The sequence below is a fragment of the Heptranchias perlo genome, chromosome 7 (genome assembly GCF_035084215.1).
Source record: "Heptranchias perlo isolate sHepPer1 chromosome 7, sHepPer1.hap1, whole genome shotgun sequence".
In the NCBI taxonomy this organism is placed as follows: domain Eukaryota; kingdom Metazoa; phylum Chordata; class Chondrichthyes; order Hexanchiformes; family Hexanchidae; genus Heptranchias; species Heptranchias perlo.
The window spans coordinates 36,391,772-36,412,971 of NC_090331.1; the positions used below are offsets into that span (position 1 = coordinate 36,391,772).

The 21,200-nt window shown below is 43.3% G+C and overlaps 1 protein-coding gene across 1 annotated transcript in view; it reads left to right on the top strand.

Annotated features, from left to right (window-relative positions):
- Positions 1–21,200, top strand: part of lmln (leishmanolysin-like (metallopeptidase M8 family)) — a 57,989-nt gene that overhangs the window by 24,707 nt on the left and 12,082 nt on the right. Inside the window, exons 7-10 of the mRNA XM_067987309.1 lie at positions 2,577–2,682; positions 8,608–8,702; positions 8,932–9,049; positions 12,623–12,730. Coding sequence (XP_067843410.1) covers positions 2,577–2,682; positions 8,608–8,702; positions 8,932–9,049; positions 12,623–12,730 — 427 coding nt within the window. The remainder of the gene's footprint in view (positions 1–2,576; positions 2,683–8,607; positions 8,703–8,931; positions 9,050–12,622; positions 12,731–21,200) is intronic.

Sequence of the window (21,200 nt, forward strand, 5' to 3'; positions counted from 1 at the left end):
AGGGCAGTCACTCTCGCCTCACCTCTGGAATTCAGCTCTTTTGTACATGTTTGGACCAAGGCTGAAATGAGGTCTGGCGCTGAGTGGTCTCGACGGAACGCAAACTGAGCATCGGTGAGCAGGTTATTGGTGAGTAAGTGCCGCTTGATAGCACTGTCGACAACACCTTCCATCACTTTGCTGATGATTGAGAGTGGACTGATGGGGCGGTAATTGGCCGGATTGGATTTGTCCTGCTTTTTGTGGACAGGACATACCTGGGCAATTTTCCACATTGTCGGGTAGATGCCAGTGTTGTAGCTGTACTGGAACAGCTTGGCTAGAGGCGCAGCTAGTTCTGGAGCACAAGTCTTCAGCAGTACAGCCGGGATGTTGTTGGGGCCCGTAGCCTTTGCTTTATCCAGTGCACTCAGCCGTTCCTTGATATCAGGTGGAGTGAATCGAATTGGCTGAAGACTGGTTTCTGTGATGGTAGGGATATCGGGAGGATCATCCACCCAGCACTTCTGGCTGAAGATGGTTGCAAACGCTTCAGCCTTGTCTTTTGCACTCACGTGCTGGACTCCGCCATCATTGAGGATGGGGATGTTTGTAGAGCCTCCTCCTCCCGTTAGTTGTTTAATTGTCCACCACCATTCACGACTAGATGTGGCAGGACTGCAGAGCTTTGATCTGATCCGTTGGTTGTGGAATCGCTTAGCTCTGTTTATAGCATGCATGTAGTCCTGAGTTGTAGCTTCACCAGGTTGGCACCTCATTTTTAGGTACGCCTGGTGCTGCTCCTGGCATGCTCTTCTACACTCCTCATTGAACCAGGGTTGATCCCCTGGCTTGTTGAGTGAGGAATATGCCGGGCCATAAGGTTACAGATTGTGCTGGAATACAATTCTGCTGCTGCTGATGGCCCACAGCGCCTCATGGATGCCCAGTTTTGAGCTGCTAGATCTGTTCTGAATCTATCCCATTTAGCACGGTGGTCGTGGTACACAACACGTTGGATGGTGTCCTCAGTGCGAAGACGGGACAGATGCATTTGCGACAGGTAAATTGGTGAGGACGAGGTCAAGTAAGTTTTTCCCTCGTGTTGGTTCGCTCACCACCTGCCGCAGGCCCAGTCTGGCAGCTATGTCCTTCAGGACTCGGCCAGCTCGGTCAGTAGTGGTGCTACCGAGCCACTCTTGGCGATGGACATTGAAGTCCCCCACCCAGAGTACATTCTGTGCCCTTGCTACCCTCAGTGCTTCCTCCAAGTGGTGTTCAACATGGAGGAGGGCTGATTCATCAGCTGAGGGAGGGCGGTAGATGGTAATCAGCAGGAGGTTTCCTTGCCCATGTTTGATCTGATGCCAAGCGATTTCATGGGGTCCAGAGTCAATGTTGAGGACTCCCAGGGCCACTCCCTCCTGACTGTATATCACTCTACCGCCGCCTCTGGTGGGTCTGTCCTGCCGGTGGGACAGGATATACCCAGGAATGGTAATGGTGATGGAAGAGTCTAGGACGATGGCTGAAAGGTATGAAAAATAGCAGTGGTTGTTACTCATGTTCTGTTCTGTAGGAGGAATCACTGTTACATTTAGAGCCACTTCATCTATACTCAAGAGCATAAGTAATAATTTATGTCATTAAAGAATTTTAAAAATAGAAATGATGAAGAAATTAAAAAATTTTGGTGGGAGAAAAAGTGGATCAAGGAATAAAGTATGGAGGATATGCTTCTGTTGAAGTAAGATGACCATACAGAACTTTTTGACCAGCTGCTCCAGGAATCATCTTTTGCATTAACTGGGTAGTGTTGTACTTGCAGAAACTCAAATAAGGGTCAGTATACTTGTTTTGTGGCTGCTGTTCCTCCATGTACTGCCTCAACTGCTCGCTCTGTAACTGAGTAGGCGTTCAACTACAAATCCCAGAGCTACCAGGTGATCAACAGCTGTTTGTGGAGTTTGATGTGATTTGGACTGACAGCAGATCAGTTGAAGAGTGCTGTGGGGGAGGAATAGAGAGAGAGAGAAAACTACTTGACTTATTTTATAATGGAAACTAAAAGGGAAATGCCAATGCAAAGTAGTGAAGATTAAAAGCATTTAAATCTATTTCACATTCTGTTTCTACAACTAACGCAGATTAAAAAATAAAAGAATGCCATGCTACTTATAATGGTGGTTGTGTTTTTATCTGATTCCATTCTAAATCCCTTTTTGCCCACAAAAATAATTGTCTAAATCTTGACAGTTTGATATGTTGGCAGTAAAGTACAACAAAGTGCCTACTTTTAATTTAAGTTTTGAGGGTTTTCTCATAAGTGCACTACATTATGTTCTTCATTCTGGCCTATCTATTTATATATCTGTTTATAAATGATCTTATGTTACTTAGCTTGAGAATTGTCTTACTGTACAGAATACTTCAATACTATTAATGTGTGGGAGATATTAAATGAGCATGGAGTTCAATATAAAAATTAAGTTTTAACCATTTAATTGATCTTAAAAAGTAAAATTAGAAAAGTTGCACAACAACAGGTATTTAATTTGTAATGTTAATGCATCCCTTTCTCTGTTAAAATATTGCAGGCCTATTGCAGGATATGCAAACCTGTGTCCGAGTATGATCCCTACTGAGCCACAGGAGTTTCAAGGCATGTTGTCAACAGTGAAACATGAAATTGTCCATGCATTGGTAGGTTAACTACATACATGTTGTCATTTCCTTTTGGAAATTATGGTAAAGCTCCAAGAAGTAGGGTTTAGTTTTTTCATTTGACTTTATGCACTTCTCTTTTCTAGAGGAATGTAGAAAAGTACAGGACTAGAAAAGTCTTAGTAGTCCACCTGGCCAGTCCAATAAATTAAGACCTCACTCACCCACAATTTCAAATGTCTAATTCTCCCTTTAATTTACCACACCATCTGTCTCCCTGGGCCATCACCCTCTGTATAAAGTAGTTAAACCTAAACTAACTCTAACTTTCCTCTTCTAAGCTGGAGCCTGTGTTCCCTAGTTCTGAAGCTTGTGGCAATCTTGAACATATTATTGGGGTGCAACTTATCTATTGCCTTAAGTCCAGAATGCTTGACTGATACCTCCCTTGGGTTTTGTCGTCTTCAGAGTTAGCAATTCTAAGCTTTTCAAGCTCTCCTCGTAGCTGAGATTCTTAACTAAGTATCAGTTTGGTTCTTCTTTTTTGCAACTTCCAGTGTCTGTATATCCTTGCTGTAGTACAAGGACCAGAATTGGACACAGTTCTCCAGATGTGGCCATGCTATTGCCATGTACATACATATTATCTCCTGGGATTTGTGTTCTATCCCTTTGGCTATACATCCCAAGGTCTGGTTAACTTTCCTTCCTGCTGCTACACACTGCAGTATTGATTTTAGTGAGCTATCCAACAATAGCCCCAGATCCAGATCCCTTTCCTGTGTTGCATCCAGTAGCCTGAAGCTGTTTAATTTAAATTCCTATTATTAAATCCCGTCCCTAATATGAACCTTGCATTTGTCCACATTAAATGCTGATTGCCACTTAATAGCCCAACCTTCTGAATATTCACATCCCTTTGCGCTCAGTTTAGTAGTGCCCTATTGTTTGATGCTTCCTCATACTATTTGGTGTCATCTGCAAACTTTGTTTCTATCTCCTGCTCCAAATAATTCTCTGCATTATAAATCAATTGCCCCAGGACCAATCCTTGTGGTACCTGATTCCTTGTCATCCCTTGCTATGCCAACACAGTTCCATTCACAACCACCTTTTGTTTTCTCTGGTTTAAACGATTTTAATCAACCTCAGAAGCTTGTCTCCTATTCCATACTTTCCCACCTTGCGAACTAATAATCGCTTGTATGGCATAGTATCAAGAATCTTGTTGAAATCTAAATACATCACATTCACAGAATGTCCATTGTCAACAAGCTCCATTATTTGCTTGAAGAACTCCAGTAAATTTATTAGGTAAGTCCTTCGTCCCATGACTCCGAACATAGGAACAGGAGTAGGCCATTTAGCCCCTCGAACCTGTTCCGCCATTCAAGGTTATGGCTGATCTGTGACCTAATTCCATATACCCACCTTAGCCCCAAATCCCTTAATACCTTTGGTTAACAAAAATCTATCAATCTAAGATTTAAAATTAACATTTGAGCTAGTATCAACTGCCATTTGCAGAAGGGAGTTCCAAACTTCTACCATCCTTTGCGTATAGAAGTGTTTTCTAACTTCGCTCCTGAAAGTCCTAGCTCTAATTTTTAGACCATGTCCCCTAGTCCTAGACTCCCCAACCAGCGGAAATAGTTTCCATCTGCCCTATCAATTCCCTTTAATATCTTGAAAACTTCGATCAAATCACCCCATAATCTTCTAAATTCCAGGGAATATAACCCTAGTTTGTGTAATCTCTCCTTGTAATTTAACCCCTGGAGTCCAGGTATCATTCTAGTAAATCTACGCTGCACTCCCTCCAAGGTCAATTTATCCTTCCTAAGGTACGATGTCCAGAACTGAACACAGTACTCCAGGTGTGGTCTAACCAGAGCTTTGTATAGCTGTAGCATAACTTCTACCCCCTTGTACTCTAGTCCTCTAGATATAAAGGCCAGCATTCCATTAGCCTTATTGAGTATTTTCTGTACCTGTCCATGACATTTTAATGATCTATATACATGGACCCCGAAGTCTTTTTGGACCTCTACTGATTCGAGCTTTTCACCATGGAGAAAGTACTTTGATCTCTCCTTTTTAAGTACAAAGTGGATGACCTCATACTTGCCTACATTAAAATCCATTTGCCACAGTTTTGCCCATTCACTTAATCTATTAATATCTCTCTGTAATTTTATGCTTCCATCTACATTGCTTGCGGTGCTGCCTATCTTTGTGTCATTGGCAAACTTGGATATGTGGCTCTCTATCCCGTCATCTAAGTTGTTAATAAATATAGTGAATAGTTAGGCCCCAGCACAGATTCCCTGTGGTACGCCACCAGTCACATCCTGTCTCCTGCCGATCAGCCAATTTCCTAACCAAGTCAATAATTTGTCCTCAATTCTATGAGCTTCAACTTTAGCTAACAGTCTCTTATGAGGGACTTTATTGAATGCCTTCTGGAAGCCTATATAAACAACATCCATAGACATTCCCCTGTCCACTACTTTAGTCCATCATCATACAATACCTAATTAACAACAACTTGCATTTATATAGCGCTCTTAACATATGTTAATAGGTTGAAATTAAGAAAGGTGGGAGGAGGCTCGTGTGGAGCATAAACACTGGCATAGACCTGTTGGGCCAAATGGCCTGTTTCTGTGCTGTAAATTCTGTGTAACATAGGAAATGTCACAAGGTGCTTAACTAGGTAGTTTCATTATTCCCTCTTTCGGGCTGTCTTCTAATACTTTACCCACATCAGATGTTATCTCATTGCCTTTGGTTTCTTTAATTGTCTCTACGCTCCTTTTTAAAGATTGGTGTTACGTTAGCTACTTTCCAGTCCTCGGGTGCTGCTCTTCTAATGATTCACTAAAGATAATGGCAAGGACATGACTTATTTCGCTAGCCAATTTATAGACCTTTGTATCATAGTATGATACAGCGCAGAAGGAGGCCATTTGGTCCATTGTTCCTGTGCTGGCTCTTTGACAGAGCTATCCAAATAGTTCCACTCCCCCGTTCTTTCCCAATAGCCCTATAATTGTTTTCTCTTCAAGTATTTATCCAATTCCCTTTTAAATGTTATTGAATCTTCATCCACCATTCTTTCAGACAGTGCATTCCAGGTCATAATTCACTGTGTAAAAAATATTTTCCTCATGTCACCTCTGGTTCTTGTGCAATCATCTTAAATCATTGTCCTCTGGTTACCGACCCTCTGCCACTGGAAACTCTTTCTCCTTATTTACTCTAACAAAACCATTCATGATTTTGAACACCTCCACCAAATCTCCTCATAACCTTCTCTGCCCTAAGGAGATCAACACCAGCTTCCCCAGTCTTTCCACGTAACTGAAGTCCCTTTTCCTTGGCACAATTCTTCTGCACCTTCTCTAAGGCCTTGACATCCTTCCTAAAGTGTGGTGTCCAGAATTGAACACACTACCCCAGGTGAGGTCTAACCAGTGTTTTATAAAGGTTCAGCATAACTTTCTTGCTTTTGTACTCTGTGCATCTATTTATAAAGCCAAGGACCCATATGCTTTGTTAACAGCCTTCTCAACTTGTCCTGCCACCTTCAAAGATTTGTTTATGTGCACCCTCAGTTCTCTCTCTTCCTATGTACCATTTAGTTTATATTGCTTCTCCTCATTCTTCCTACCAAAATGTATAATTTCACACTTCTCTGCGTTAAATTTCATCTGCCATATGTCTGCCCATTTCACCAGTCCATCTATGTCCTCCTGAAGTCTGTTACTATCCTCCTGATTGCTTACTACATTTCCAAGTTTCATGTTATCTGCAAACTTTGAAATTATGCCTTGTATATCCAAGTGCAGGTCATTAAAATATATCAGAAAGTGTGAGGTCCATATGGGCTTGGTGCCTTGTCCTCATTTGACTTTCTTAGTTTATTGCCTTATTTGAAATTTCTATTACTCTTGGTACATCATTTGTCATTCCTTGGAACGTCAGATTACATGCTGGAAAGATGGTCTCCTCCATGAATACAGAAAAGAAGAATTCATTGTGAATATTATGCAAAAGGCAGCCTACGGCTTTTTAATTTATTTGTAGAAAAAAAATTGTGTTGCCATTGTACAAAGAATGACCCCAAGGTTGTTTTAATATTTGTGGCCTTTTATAATGCTTTTTTTTCTCATTAATTACAAAACACTTTTTTTAGTGGAAGGAGGGGTTGGCTTTTCTGCTAAGTGATTCAAATAAATTGTTGTAAAGGGTGTGCTGAATAATATAGTTTATATTTTAAACTAGCCACTAAAATAATGTGTATAATTTGTGTATGGAATTGTTAAAATTACTTGAGACAGTTGCAAAGAATAGAAATCAATCAATTTGGAAAGAAGGAACTGAAGTAGAAACACAAAAACAAATGATAATAAATAAACTAAAAACTGAAGGAACAGAGGTAGTTGGTGGACGATAGAGAAAGAAAACTTGAAATATTATAAGATAGACCAATTAAAGAAAGAGAAAGGATCCACAATCACAGAAAAGATTGGGAAAATAGAAATCTACCAAATAAAGGAAAAGAAACCAGAAACTTGAGGCATGATTTCAGCCCGGGGACGGACTTGGACGGGAAACCCGGAAGTACGGGTTTCCTGGACGTCCTTACGATTTTGACGCAAGGATGTCATTTTTCTCTCTTTTGCCGGTTTCCAGCCCAGCAGGCCAGCCTGATTGACAGGCTGACTCTCTGTCGAATGGGAGAAGAGCCAGGAAGAAGATGTGATCAGGTAAGTATTAGATTGGGGGGGGCGGTCAGTCATCTGTGGTGGGGGGGGCGTCAAGGGTCGGAGATTGTGGAAGGGGGGTTGGAGATCATAGGGGGCGGGGTGGTCGTGGGGGTGTGGGTGCTGCAGGTAAGCTTGTTGGGGTCTGGGAGAAGCATTCCTGCTCCTCCAGACCCACAAGTTGTGCAATAAAGGCACTTACCTGCAGTTTCGGGCCTTCTCGCCTCCTTTCACGTGGCGTGAAGGAGAAGGCACGGGAATCCCAGCCCACAGGAGCTAAAATTTTTTTAAAAATAGAAAATGGAGGCCGGCAGCCTCCTTAAAAACTTTTAATGCCTGACCCGCCTCCTAAGAGTGGATTGGTCGCCCACCCCTCGTCCCGCCCCCATCAAAATCAGAAATGGGTGGGTTGGAGGCGGCTTCTAGATTTTTGTAATTGTTACTGCCCCCCTGCTCCTAACCCATCCCTTTTTCCAGGCTAAAATCATGTCTGTGAAGTCATTTACCTTTAGTTGCACTCTGTAGTAATGCCATTGAAACACAAATGCGTAAAGAAAAAGGAGTAAGGAAATGGAGCTGCAGAACAATACACATCTAACTTATAAAGCTCATTGTTGAATTCTGTATTAAAATCATGAGGGATGTGCTGGTCTATCAAGTTACAGATTGTGGCGGTATATAATTCTGCTGGTGATTCTCTACAGTGCCTCATGGTATCCAGTTTTGGGCTGCTAAGTGCGTCCCACTTAGCATGGTAGTAGTGCCACACAACACAATAGAGGATGTCCTACAGTGGAGATGAGACTTTGTCATCACAAGGGCAATACGGTGGTCTCTTCTACCAATGCTATTATGTGCCTGCAGTAGATAGGTTGGTGAGGACAAAGTCAAGTAGTTTTCTTCCCTGTGTTGGTTCCCTCATCACCTGACACAGGCCCAGCTATGTCCTTCAAGGTGTGATGCGATATCACTGAAATGTGACTCTTTTCAGGAGGTGGCTTCATGTATGGTATAAAATGATCATTTTTATAAGATTGAACAACTCTAAAGGAATTTGCATAAGAATTTTAATAGTCCGCACAATATTTATTTACTGTGAAGAAATATTTTTATGGATAGTTTTACAGTATTGCAGTTTATTGTCCTAACACACACACACACACACACAAAGTGTTTGTTTTCTATTTCAATTTAGGGTTTTTCTGCAGGACTTTTTGCTTTCTACCGTGATGATGAGGGGAAACCTCGAACTATGAGAAAGGCAAATGGTCTTCCACCTTTTAATGAATCGTAAGTTAGAGATATTTTTAAATCTTGAGAAAACTTGGTAAGTTGTCATCTAGTGAGTTTTTTTGGTTAACTAAACCTTATAGTTGTGATAAAACTTTTACATTTAACTGCTTATTAAGCCTAAGCTAAATATTGTTGTGATAATTTTAATTTGTAATGGCTACTGGTTAGATATTTTATTGCCTTGAACCATATTTCAGTTATAGTTTAGTAATTTGTATTTGAATAGACTTGGATTACATCAGTGGAGTGACAAAGTTGCGCGCAAGGTAGTGAGGCTATGGAACGTACGGGGGAACAACAAGCTTAATCATGAGGTCCTTCTTCTGGTAACTCCACGAGTTGTTGTGAGTATCAACAAAATTGCTTTTGTTTAATTTTTTTCAAACTTTTATGATGGGCAAAGGGGATGCAGTAGATGTGTGCAGAGACTTTTAGAAAGCATTTGATAGTGTCATTTGAGAGAAAATAGTATTAAAGGCAAAGTGGTAACATGAATAGAGGAATGACTGAAGGACAGAAAACAGAGTAAGAGTGAATGGATCTTTCTCAGATTGGTAAGATGTAGCTAGTGGCATTCTCCATGTATCCATCTTGAGATCGCTCTCATTTTATGTCAAATAATTTGAACAGGGGCATGGAGGCAATGGCCATGAGTTTTACATGGAGGCAGGAAAGGAGCAGGGGGAGGAAGATAATCGGACTCAAAACCTGGAAGTAAAGTTGGCAGGCTGGCCTAAGCTGTCGGGCGGGAATCGGAGAGGAGGGAGGGAGAGATCATGGGCCGTGGAGAACATGGGGGCAAGGGGTGCCATGGAGGACATCGCGGGCCGGGCGGTGATCCGTACACCATAAGATCGGAGGACATCGAGAGAAGATCAGAAGTCAGGAAGAATCAGAGGTATGGAGGGGTCTCGGCCATTGGGGCAGGAGGTCCACCAACGGGGAGGAGGGGGGTGGGGGGGTCAGCCGATCGTGGGGGTCTGATTGCGCCAGGTGAACTTGTTGGGCCTGGATGAAGCACTGCTGCTCATCCTGGCCCACAAGCAGTGCAATAAAGGCACTCACCTCGTGGATCCGGCCCTTTTCACCTGATATAAATCAGAAGCGATGGGAAACCCGAACAGGTAAAGCTCAATTCGTTTTACATTTTTAATACACAAAAATTAAGTGCCTCAACTATTGCAGTGTGGTACATTGCCCCTTTAAGTATCGGCCCGCTGGCTTTAAGTGGGGACAGGACTTCTGTTGTGCGCATGCATCTAAATACGCCTGGGCTAAGCTCGGAAGTGGGCGCATGGAAGCTGGAATGCGGTCCCGCTCCAAAAAGCAACTATTTTTACTGTCTGTCCACCCACTCATTCTTGGGGAGTAAAATTACCCCCAATGTGTCAAAATTTGCTGATGATACCAAATTAATGAGTATAGCAAAATATGCAGACAAATGCAGGAGACAACAGAAGGACATTGGCAAATTAGGGAAGTAGGCATACATGTGGTAAATGCAGTACAACATAGATAAATGTGAAGAAGTATATTTTAGAGGAAAAAGCAGAGTATGGAAATATATGCTAAACTCTAATTGTTAATGGAATGGAGGGACAGAAAGATCATGGGGTACAGATCTTTTAAAGCGAGATTGCAGGTAGAATAGATGTGTTTGTTTCTTTTACTCTCCATGTCTAGTTTTGGTTTTCCTTGATTCAGAGTTTTCTCATTGATAAGCCCTAGCCTTCTGTCCCAGAGAGAGTGTTTTCACTTGCACGGATATCTAGATAAATTTGTTGCATCCCCAGGAAACACAAGGAGAACCGTCTTCATTTATTACATAATCTCTCATAAACATCCTTGTCTTTGCAAAGCAGCAGAATAGCATTACACTAAACTTTATCTTGGTTTTTAATTGTCAAACAAATTTGTTAAAAAGTGAAAAAACAAGTGAATAGTTGCAGTAACACAACCTATAACTTTGCAGTAGCTAGGCTTAGCTAGTTGTTCATTGTTAGAAAATAATAAATAATTCATAACTGTTGTGCGATAATATTCTTACATAGTACTACTTTTACTTTTCTCATTGTCTATGGAAGCTATGTGGCTTGATTATCTCTCTGAAGGTTACAGGTGTACTCCTTTATTTGAAAAAGATAGGCTGATGAATACTTTCGAAAAAAGGTCTTGAGCCAAGTCAATTTAAATAACTGTCAAATTTAAAACTGCTGCCACTTGAACAAATTCCAAAAGATATCTGTATTTGAGTGGTTGGGCCCTTCCCTCTGAAATCTGTCTCAGACAACTGCTCCAACAATTAAATTGTATCAAGTTAAGCTGGGATATGATTGCTATGAGCAAGGCTGAATCTTAAGATAAATGCTTTATTTTCATTATCAAAGGGTTTTTTATTTGGGGGCAATAAATACAAAATTAATAAGATTGAATCTGTAGAGACATTTACTAGACTTCAGCTGGAGTATTATCTGCAGTTTTGGATGCTTATTGAAAGAATATTTCAGCCATGTAAAAGATGCAAAATTGAATCACAATATGACAGCAGGGACTATATAACTGTCTTATATGAGAGAGATATAAACTAGGACAAATAAAAAGAAAAAAATTGCGAATGTTGAAAATCTGAAATAAATGGAAACAATGCTAGAAATACACAAGAGTCCATCAGCATTTGTAAAGAGAAAAGACGGGCTAAAGTTTCGCGCATAGAGCCTTCATCACAACTGGGAACTGGAAAATCAATGAGCCAGTAGCAGTTAGTTGTGTAAAAAGTAAGTAACCACATTTCAAGCATTAGTTTTATATTGAAGTTAAGTGCGAGAGAATTGTCCTTGTTTTTGATACATTGATGCGATTAGTAAAGTTTGTAATTGTTGTAGATACACTGTTTTTACTGAGTACTGTCTATTTAACTAATGTTCAATAAATTTGTCTAGTGGTTTAAAGCCTGAGCCACATTCTGAGAACTAGAAAAGAATGGGGGTTCAGGGGAAGGAAGAGAGATAACTGGTGGAATGCCCAGTTTCTTTTTTGAAAAGCTGGAAAGAATTTAAATTGGTGGAGATCATCTCAGTGAGGCAATTAAAAGAACAAAAGACAATGAAAATAGCTAAGTGAGACAGTGAAATAAAAACAAAATCTGCTGGAAACAACCTGCAGGCTGGCCAGCATCTGAAAGTAGGAAAGATAGGCCAACACCTGAGTGCAAATCCTTTGCCAGAACCGTGTTCCTGACATTGATGGACCCCTGTGCATCCCCAGCATCCCCTGCCTCTGAGAAAATGGAAGAGATAGCTAACGCCTAAAATTGTGTAAGTCAGTGTTTGTGTTAGATGGCTGCAGAGTGCCCAGGAGAAAGATAAAGTACTGTTCCTGAAGTTTACTGACCTTGTTTGGAAATGTGTAGGAGACCAAAAGTGGAGAGGTCAGAGTGAGAATAAGAGGAGCAATTGAAGTGTCAAGATTCAGGACGGTCAAAATCGCTCACAACAGAGGTGTTCAGCAAACCAGTCACCAAATCTGTGTTCGATACCCTCAGTGCATAGGAGACCATGCAGTGAGCATGGAATGCAGTGTATTAGATTTAGTTTAGAGGATGTACATGTAAATTACTGTTTCATATGGAAGGAGTGTTCAGGTCCCTGGACATGGTGTGGAAGAAGGTTTTGAACCAATGACTTAGATGAAATACCAACTAGAAATTTTATGTGCAAAAATAGAGAGGCTATTTAAATTGATGAATCACCAGTATGAAAGAATGAAAATAGAACACAATTAAGTTAATGCAAAATGACAACTTACTGACTGTATAGTGCCCTGCCATTTATGGTATGTTGCAATAAAATGTACAAAGTTACTTAGGTGGAGAAACCTATTTTTGCTGTAACAGTTAAATTTGATTACCCCTTGGGCAGAAAGAAGCGCAGAAGCACTTTAACTGCACAATCCTTGAAGGAATGGAACTTGAGAATCAAGGTGGAATGGGTACAGAACTGAATCACTGGGAAAAGAGGTTGCTAGAGGTAAGATTGAGTGAAGTTTTGTATCAAGCAAGATTTTCACCGAGACTACAATCTATAATAATTATTCCAGCTGTGTTGGATGTAACTTAATTTTGTATATTTTGAAAGTCATAGCTCTTTGTCAGAGGCAAAGTGCCTAAGAAGGATTCCAACACAACAGTAATGAAAATATTAGTTATCTCGGATAACTTTTTCAGATAACACCATTTTTTGTGGCCTAAAATGCAGTTGTACTGACATGAAGAGAGCTGGTTCATTGGTGGAAAAGTGGTGCATATCCTTAACTACAGTGGTGGAGACTGCTATATCAGGATTTTTGCAAAGCCCAGCCACTATTTCAAGCCCCTTGTACAACAGGTTGTTTTTGTGGATTCTACATTAATTATATCAGTTAGTGAATCCCATAGTCTGTTTCTCTCCTGATCGGCTCATGCATGTTGTTTTGTAAAGGCTGATTTGATACCGAAGATGGGGTTGCTTTTTGGCAGTTATGTTCCAGTTTAATTGCTTTAGTTTGCCAGCTATAATTGTAAAGCACAGAATTTGAATCTCAGATTTGAAGATGGTTCAGACTCAATGCCCCTCACTTTTGAAATCTTGCTGGATGTAGTGATTTGTGGTCGTGGAGTACCCATGTTAGTGGGAGAATAAAGATAGCAGGACCATACCAACCTTGTGTACATTATTTTTGGCATTGATGGATAGATGTGAAAAAAATTATGGGTCTAGGTCCTACTTTCACTTCAAAATCTCTGTAATACAACAAGCCTTTGCTATAACATTGTCGTGGGCAGCTAATCAAAAAGTATATTATTGCAAGGGATATATTTTTACTTTTTTCGTTCCCTTTGCTAATGCTCAAACCAGGAGTACAAAATGATCTAAGTTTCAGATGTCTCAATTTACACCATCAGTGACACTCTGTGATTGATAGACCTCATTACTGCCAGTGACGGAAGGTGATTTCAAGCCATGGGCAAGACTGGAATTCAGACCAGGACATGCACAATCTTATCACTAAAGTTACTACATAACCTTTCTCAGGATATGGGCATCGCCAGCAAGACTGGCATTTATTGCCCATCACTAGTTGCCCTTGAGAAGGTGGTGGTAGGACTTATTTTTGAACCACTGAAGTCCTTGAGGTGAAAGGGCTACCAAAATGCTGTTAGGTAGGGAGTTCCAGAATTTTGACCCAGCAACTATGAAGGAACGGCGTTATATGTCCAAGTCAAGATGATGTGTGACTTGGACGGGAATTTGGAGGTGATGATATCCCCATGCTCCTTCTAGGTGGTGGAGGTCGCTGGCTTCGGAGGTGCTGCTGAGGAAGCCATGGCGAGTTGCTGCAGTGCGTCTTATAGATCGTACAAACTGCAGCCAGAGTATGTCGGTGGTGGAGGAAGTGGATGTTTAGGCTAGTGGATGGGGTGCCGATCAAGTGGATAACTTTGTCCTGGATAGTGTTGCTGCAGCTGCATCCGTCCAAGCATGTGGATAGTATTCCATCACACTTTTGACTTGTGCCCTGTGGCGAGGCTTTGGGGAGTCAGGAGGTGAGCCACTCATTGCAGAATACCTAGCCTCTGACCACCTGTAGTAGCCACAGCATTTATGAGGCTGGTCTAGTTGAGTTTCTTGTCAACGGTGACCCCAGGGTATCAATGGTGAAGGATTCGGCGATGAATACACAAGGTCAGGTTCCACTTGTATGCTGACGACATCCAGCTCTACCTCGCCACCCCCTCCCTCAACCCCTTTGCTGTCTCTGATTTGTCACACTGCTTGTCCGATGAGCAAAAATTTCCTCCAACAGAATATTGGGAAGACCGAAGCCATTGCCTTTGGTCCCCGCCACAAACTTTGTTCTCTAGCTACCAACAACAATAACTTGCATTTATATAGCACCTTTAACATAGTAAAACGTCCCAAGGCACTTCACAGGAGCATTATCAAACAAAATTTCTCACCAAGCCAAATGAGGAGGTATTGGAACTGATGACCAAATGCTTGGTCAAAGAGATATGTTTGAACGGGGATCTTAGAACCATAGAAAAGATACAGCACAGAAGGGGGCCATTCGGCCCATCGTGTCCGCGCTGGCTCGAAGAACAACCAGATGCCCATTCTAAACCCACCTTCCAGCACCCGGTCCGTAGCCCTGCAGCTTACAGCACTTTAGGTGCAGGTCCAGGTACTTTTTAAAAGAGTTGAGGGTCCCTGCCTCTACCACCAATTTGGGCAGCAAATTCCATACACCCACCACCCTCTGGGTAAAAAAGCTTTTCCTCATGTCCCCTCTAATCCTTCTGCCAATCAGCTTAAATCTATGTCCTCTAGTTCTTGAACTCTCCGCTAGGGGAAACAGGTACTTCCTGTCTACTCTATCTAGGCCCCTCATAATTTTGTACACCTCAATCAAGTCTCCCCTCAGCCTCCTCTGCTCCAAGGAAAACAACCCCAGCCTATCCAATCTCTCCTCGTAGCTGCAATTTTCACGCCGTGGCAACATTCTTGTAAATCTTCTCTGCACTCTCTCCAGAGCAATTACGTCCTTCCTGTAATGTGACCAGAACTGCGCACAATACTCCAGCTGTGGCCTTACCAGCGTTTTATACAGTTCCATCATTACATCCCTGCTTTTGTATTCTATACCTCTGCGAATAACGGAGAGCATTCCGTATGCCTTCTTCACAACCTTATCTACCTGTACTGCCACCTTCAGGGACCAGTGCACATGCACTCCAAGGTCTCTCATTTCCGCGACCCCTCTCAATATATTCCCGTTAACTGCGTATTCCCTTTTACTGTTTGCCCTCCCTAAGTGCATTATCTCACACTTCTCCGGGTTGAACTCCATTTGCCGCTTTTCCGCCCACTCCACCAACCCATTGCTATCTTCTTGGAGTCTACAGCTATCCTCTTCACTATCAACTACACGGCCAATTTTTGTGTTGTCTGCAAATTTGCCAATCATGCTCCCTCCATTGTGGTATATATTAATGATTTGGACATTCAAGTCCAAATCATTAATATATACCAGAAACAGTAAGGGACCCAACACTGAGCCCTGTGGCACACCACTGGAAAAGGATTTCCATTCGCAAAGACTTAGAGGAGAGAGAGGTGGAGAGGTTTAGATACCGAATTCTAGAGCTTAGGGCCTAGGCAGCTGAAGGCACGGCCGCCAATGGTGGAGCAATTAAAATCGGGGATGCGCAAGAGGCAAGAATTGGAGGAATGCAGAGATCTTGGAGGGTTGTAGGGCTGGAGGAGGTTACAGAGATAGGGAGGGATTTGAAAACAAGGATGAGAATTTTAAAATTGAGGCGTTCCCAGACCGTGAGACAATGTAGGTCAGCGAGCACTGGGGTGATGGGTGAACGGGACTTGGTATGAGTTATGATACGGGCAGCAGAGTTTTGGATGAGCTCAAGTTTATGGGGAGGGTGGAAGATAGGAGACCTTTGGAATAGTTCAGCCTGGAAGTAACAAAGGCATGGATGAAGGTTTCAGCAGCAGATGAGCTGAGGCGGGGCGGAGACGGGCGATGTTACGGAAGTGGAAGTAGGTGGTCTTGGTGATGGAGTGAATATGTGGTCGGAAGCTCATCTCAGGACGCCAAGGTTGCGAACGGTCTGGTTCAGCCTCACAGTGGCCAGGGAGAGGGATGGAGTCGGTAGCAAGGAAACAGAGTTTGCAGCGGAGACCAAAGACAATGGCTTTGCTCTTCCCAATATTTGGTTGGAGGAAATTTTTGCTCATCCAGTGATGTCGGACAAGCAATATGACAAATGAGAGACAGTGGAGGAGTCGAGGGAGGTGGTTGTGAGGTAGAGCTGGGTGTCGTGGGCGTACATGTGGAATCTGCCGTGTTTTCGGATGATGTCACCGAGGGGCAGTATGTAGATGAGAAATAGGAGGGGGCCAAGGATAGATCCTTGGGGCCTCCAGTGGTAACGGTGCTGGAGCGGGAAGAGAAGCCATTGCAGGTGATTTGCTGGCAATGACTGGATAGATAAGAATGGAACCAGCTGAGCGCAGTCCCACCTAGCTGGATGATGGAGGAGAGGTGTCGGAGGAGGATGGTGTGGTCAACTGTGTCAAAGGCTGCAGACAGTTTGAGAAAGATGAGGAGGGATAGTTTAACATGGTCACAGTCAACATAGGATGTCATTTATGTCTTTGATAAGGGCCGTTTCAGTACTGTGGCTGGGGCGCAAACCTGATTGGAGGGATTCAAACATGGCATTGCAGGAAAGATGGGCACAGATTTGGGAGGCAACAACACGTTCAAGGACTTTGGCGAGGAAAGGGAGGTTGGAGATGGGGCAATAGTTTGCAAGGACAGAGGGGTTAAGGGTGGATTTTTTGAGGTGGGGGATGATGACAGCAGATTTGAAGGGGAGGGGGACAGTACCTGAGGAGAGGGAACCGTTAACAATATCAGCTAACATGAGGGCCAGGAAGGGAAGTTGGGTGGTCAGTTTAGTGGGAATGGGGTCGAAGGAGCAGGAGGTGGGCCTCATGGTCAAGATGCGCTCAGAGAGGGCATGAGGGTAGATAGGAGAGAAACTGGAGAAAGATGCGCGTTCAGGGCGAGGGCAGGGGGAACCATAGGGGAAGTTTGGCATGGTGAGCTAGGGGAACGGAGGGAAGCGGCAAGCTGAACGGATGGTCTCAATCTTAGTGACAAAGAATTCCATGAGCTCCTCACTCTTTTCGTTGGAGGTGAGGGGGCAGGGGAGAGAGGTTTATGAAGACGGTTTGTAGTGCAGAAGAGAAGCAGGAGTTATATTTGCATTCCAGGATGATCCTGGAATAGTGAGCAGTTCTGGCAGAGGAGAGCAGGGCCCAATAGTGCTTTATGTGGTCCAGCCAGATCTGGCAATGAATGGCTAAACCAGTTGTCCTCCATAAATGTTCAAATCTGCGTCCCTTGGACTTAAGGGAGTGTAGACGAGGGCCGTACCAGGGGTAACAACCAGGGTGAGAGAGAGTAATGGTTTTAATGGGGACAAGGGCATCAAAGGTGGAGGTGAGGGTGCGATTGAGCAGATCAAGAAATGTCATAGTAAATGGAGGGCCAAAGGCTAGACAGTTGGGAATTTGAAAGTGCCATTGTAAGTGACTTGGAGGAGAGTTTTTTCCAGGGGTCTACACAGAAAGAAGCCGGGTTAGGAGAGGGATTGGGAATGTGGGTGGAAAGGGATACAAGGAAGTGACCAGAGATGGCCTTATCTGTGATTGACACGATGGGAGTAGAGAGGCCACGTGAGATAGCAAGGTCGAGGGAGTGGCTGTAAATATGGGTAGGCGAGTTTATATGGAGAGAGAGATTAAGGGAGGACAGGAGGGCAGTGAAATCAGAGGTGAGAGAGCATAATGAGTTGAGATGGCGGTTGAAATCATTGAGGATGAGAAGTTGCTTGGTGCAAAGGCTGAGGGAGGAAAACAGTGAAGATATCTCGGTGAGGAACTTGGCGTGGTACTTGGGCGGGCGGTAGAGAACGAGGATTTTAAAGGAGAGGCAAGAGGGATAGAACAAGGTGAGATGCTCAAAGGAAGAGAAGACGTCAGGAGTAGGAACATAGGAACATAGGAACAGGAGTAGGCCATTCAGCCCCTTGTGCCTGCAACGCCATTTGATAAGATCATGGCTGATCTGTGATCTAACTCCATATACCTGCCTTTGGCCCATATCCCTTAATACCTTTGGTTGCCAAAAAGCTATCGATCTCCGATTTAAATTTAGCAATTGAGCTAGTATCAATTGCCGTTTGCGGAAGAGTGTTCCAAACTTCTACAACCCTTTGTGTGTAGAAATGTTTTCTAATTCTCGCTCCTGAAAGGTCTGGCTCTAATTTTTAGACTGTGCCCCCTACTCCTAGAATCCCCAACCAGCGGAAATAGTTTCTCTCTATCCACCCTATCTGTTCCCCTTAATATCTTATAAACTTCAATCAGCTCACCCCTTAACCTTCGAAACTCTAAAGAATACAACCCCAATTTGTGTAATCTCTTCTCGTAACTTAACCCTTGAAGTCCTGGTATCATTCTAGTAAACCTACGCTGCACTCCCTCCAAGGCCAATATGTCCTTCCGAAGGTGCGGTGCCCAGAACTGCTCACAGTACTCCAGGTGCGGTCTAACCAGGGTTTTGTAAAGCTGCAGCATAACTTCTGCCCCCTTGTACTCTAGTCCTCGAGATATAAAGGCCAACATTCCATTTGCCGCCTTGATTATTTTCTGCACCTGTTCATGACATTTCAATGAACTATGTACCTGAACCCCTAAGTCCCTTTGGACATCCACTGTTTTTAACTTTTTACCATTTAGAAAGTACCCTGTTTTTTCCTTTTTTGATCCAAAGTGGATGACCTCACATTTGTCTACATTGAATTCCATTTGCCACAATTTTGCCCATTCACCTAATCTATCAATATCGCTTTGTAATTTTATGTTTTCATCTACACTGCTTACAATGCCACCAATCTTTGTGTCATCGGCAAACTTAGATATGAGACTTTCTATGCCTTCATCTGAGTCATTAATAAATATTGTGAATAATTGAGGCCCCAAGACAGATCCCTGCGGGACTCCACTAGTCACATCCTGCCAATGTGAGTACCTACCCATTATCCCGACTCTCTGTCGCCTTTCACTCAGCCAACCTCCTAACCAAGTCTGTACTTTTCCCTCGATTCCATGGGCTTCTATCTTAGCTAACAGTCTCTTATGTGGGACCTTATCAAATGCCTTCTGGAAGTCCATATAAATAACATCCATTGACATTCCCCTGTCCACTACTTTAGTCACCTCTTCAAAAAATTCAATCAGGTTTATCAGGCACGACCTACCTTTCACAAATCCATGCTGGCAATAGACCACGGTGTGATTTGGTGATAAGGGCCACACCGCCACCGCAGCAGTCTGGATGGGGCAAGTGGTGGAAGATTTGGCCGGCGGGGAGGTTTCATTAAGGGGGATGGTATCATCACCCGTCAGGCAGGTTTCCGTCAAGGCCATGATGTCTATGCAATCATCCACAATAATCTCATGGATAGCAAGGGCCTTGTTCACAAGTGAATGGACATCCTGGAGGGAGATGCAGAGAGGGTTGGCGATAGCCGATCCACTGGCAGAATCCACAGAGTCAGCGCTGGGAGGGGTGAGTGGAACGGGAAGGAGATTGGCACCGACTCCAATCCTCTCCCTGGCCACTTTCTGAGGCTGAACCCGACCGTGCTCAACATTGGCGTCCTATTTGACCCTGAGTTGAGCATCCGACCACACATCCATTCCATCACCAAGACCTCCTACTTCCACCTCTGTAACATCGCCTGTCTCTGCCCATGTCTCAGCTCATCTGCTGCTGAAACCCTCATCCATACCATTGTTATCTCTAGACATGACTATTCCAATGCTCCCCTGGCCAACTTCCACCCTCCATAAACTTGAACTCATCCAAAACTCTGCTGCCCATATCCTAACTCGCACCAACTCCCGTTCACTTGTGATCCCTGTGCTCGCTGACCTACATTGGCTCCCGGTCTGGGATTTAAAATTTCTCATCTTGTTTTCAAATCCCTCCATGGCCTCACCCCTCCCTATCTCTGTAATCTCCTCCAGCCCTACAACCCTCCGAGATCTCTGCGCTCCTCCAATTCTTGCCTCTTGTGCAGAAAGGATATTATTAAACTAGAAAGAGTGCAGAAAAGATTTACTAGGATGCTACCGGGACTTGATGGTTTGACTTATAGGGAGAGGTTAGATAGACTGGGACTTTTTTCCCTGGAGAGTAGGAGGTTAAGGAGTGATCTTATAGAAGTCTATAAAATAATGAGGGGCATAGATAAGGTAGATAGTCAAAATCTTTTCCCAAAGGTAGGGGAGTCTATAACGAGGGGGCATAGATTTAAGGTGAGAGGGGAGAGATACAAAAGGGTCCAGAGGGGCAATTTTTTCACTCAAAGGGTGGTGAGTGTCTGGAACGAGCTGCCAGAGGCAGTAGTAGAGGCGGGTACAATTTTGTCTTTTAAAAAGCATTTGGACAGTTACATGGGTAAGATGGGTATAGAGGAATATGGGCCAAGTGCAGGCAATTGGGACTTGCTTAGTGGTATAAACTGGGCGACATGGACATGTTGAGCCGAAGGGCCTGTTTCCATGTTGTAAACTTCTGTGATTCTATCCCCGATTTTAATTGTTCCACCATTGTCGGCTGTGCCTTCAGCTGTCTAGGCCCTAAGCTCTGGAATTCCCTCCCTAAACTTCTCCGCCTCTCTCTCTTTTAAGACTCCTTTAAGGCTCCTTTCAAACCTACTTCTTTGGTCAGGCTTTTGGCCACCTGACCTAATATCTCCTTATGTGGCTTGGTGTCAAATGTTGTTTGATAATCGCTCCTATGAAGTGCCTTGGGACATTTCACTACGTTAAAGGCGCTATATAAATGCAAGTTGTTGTTGTT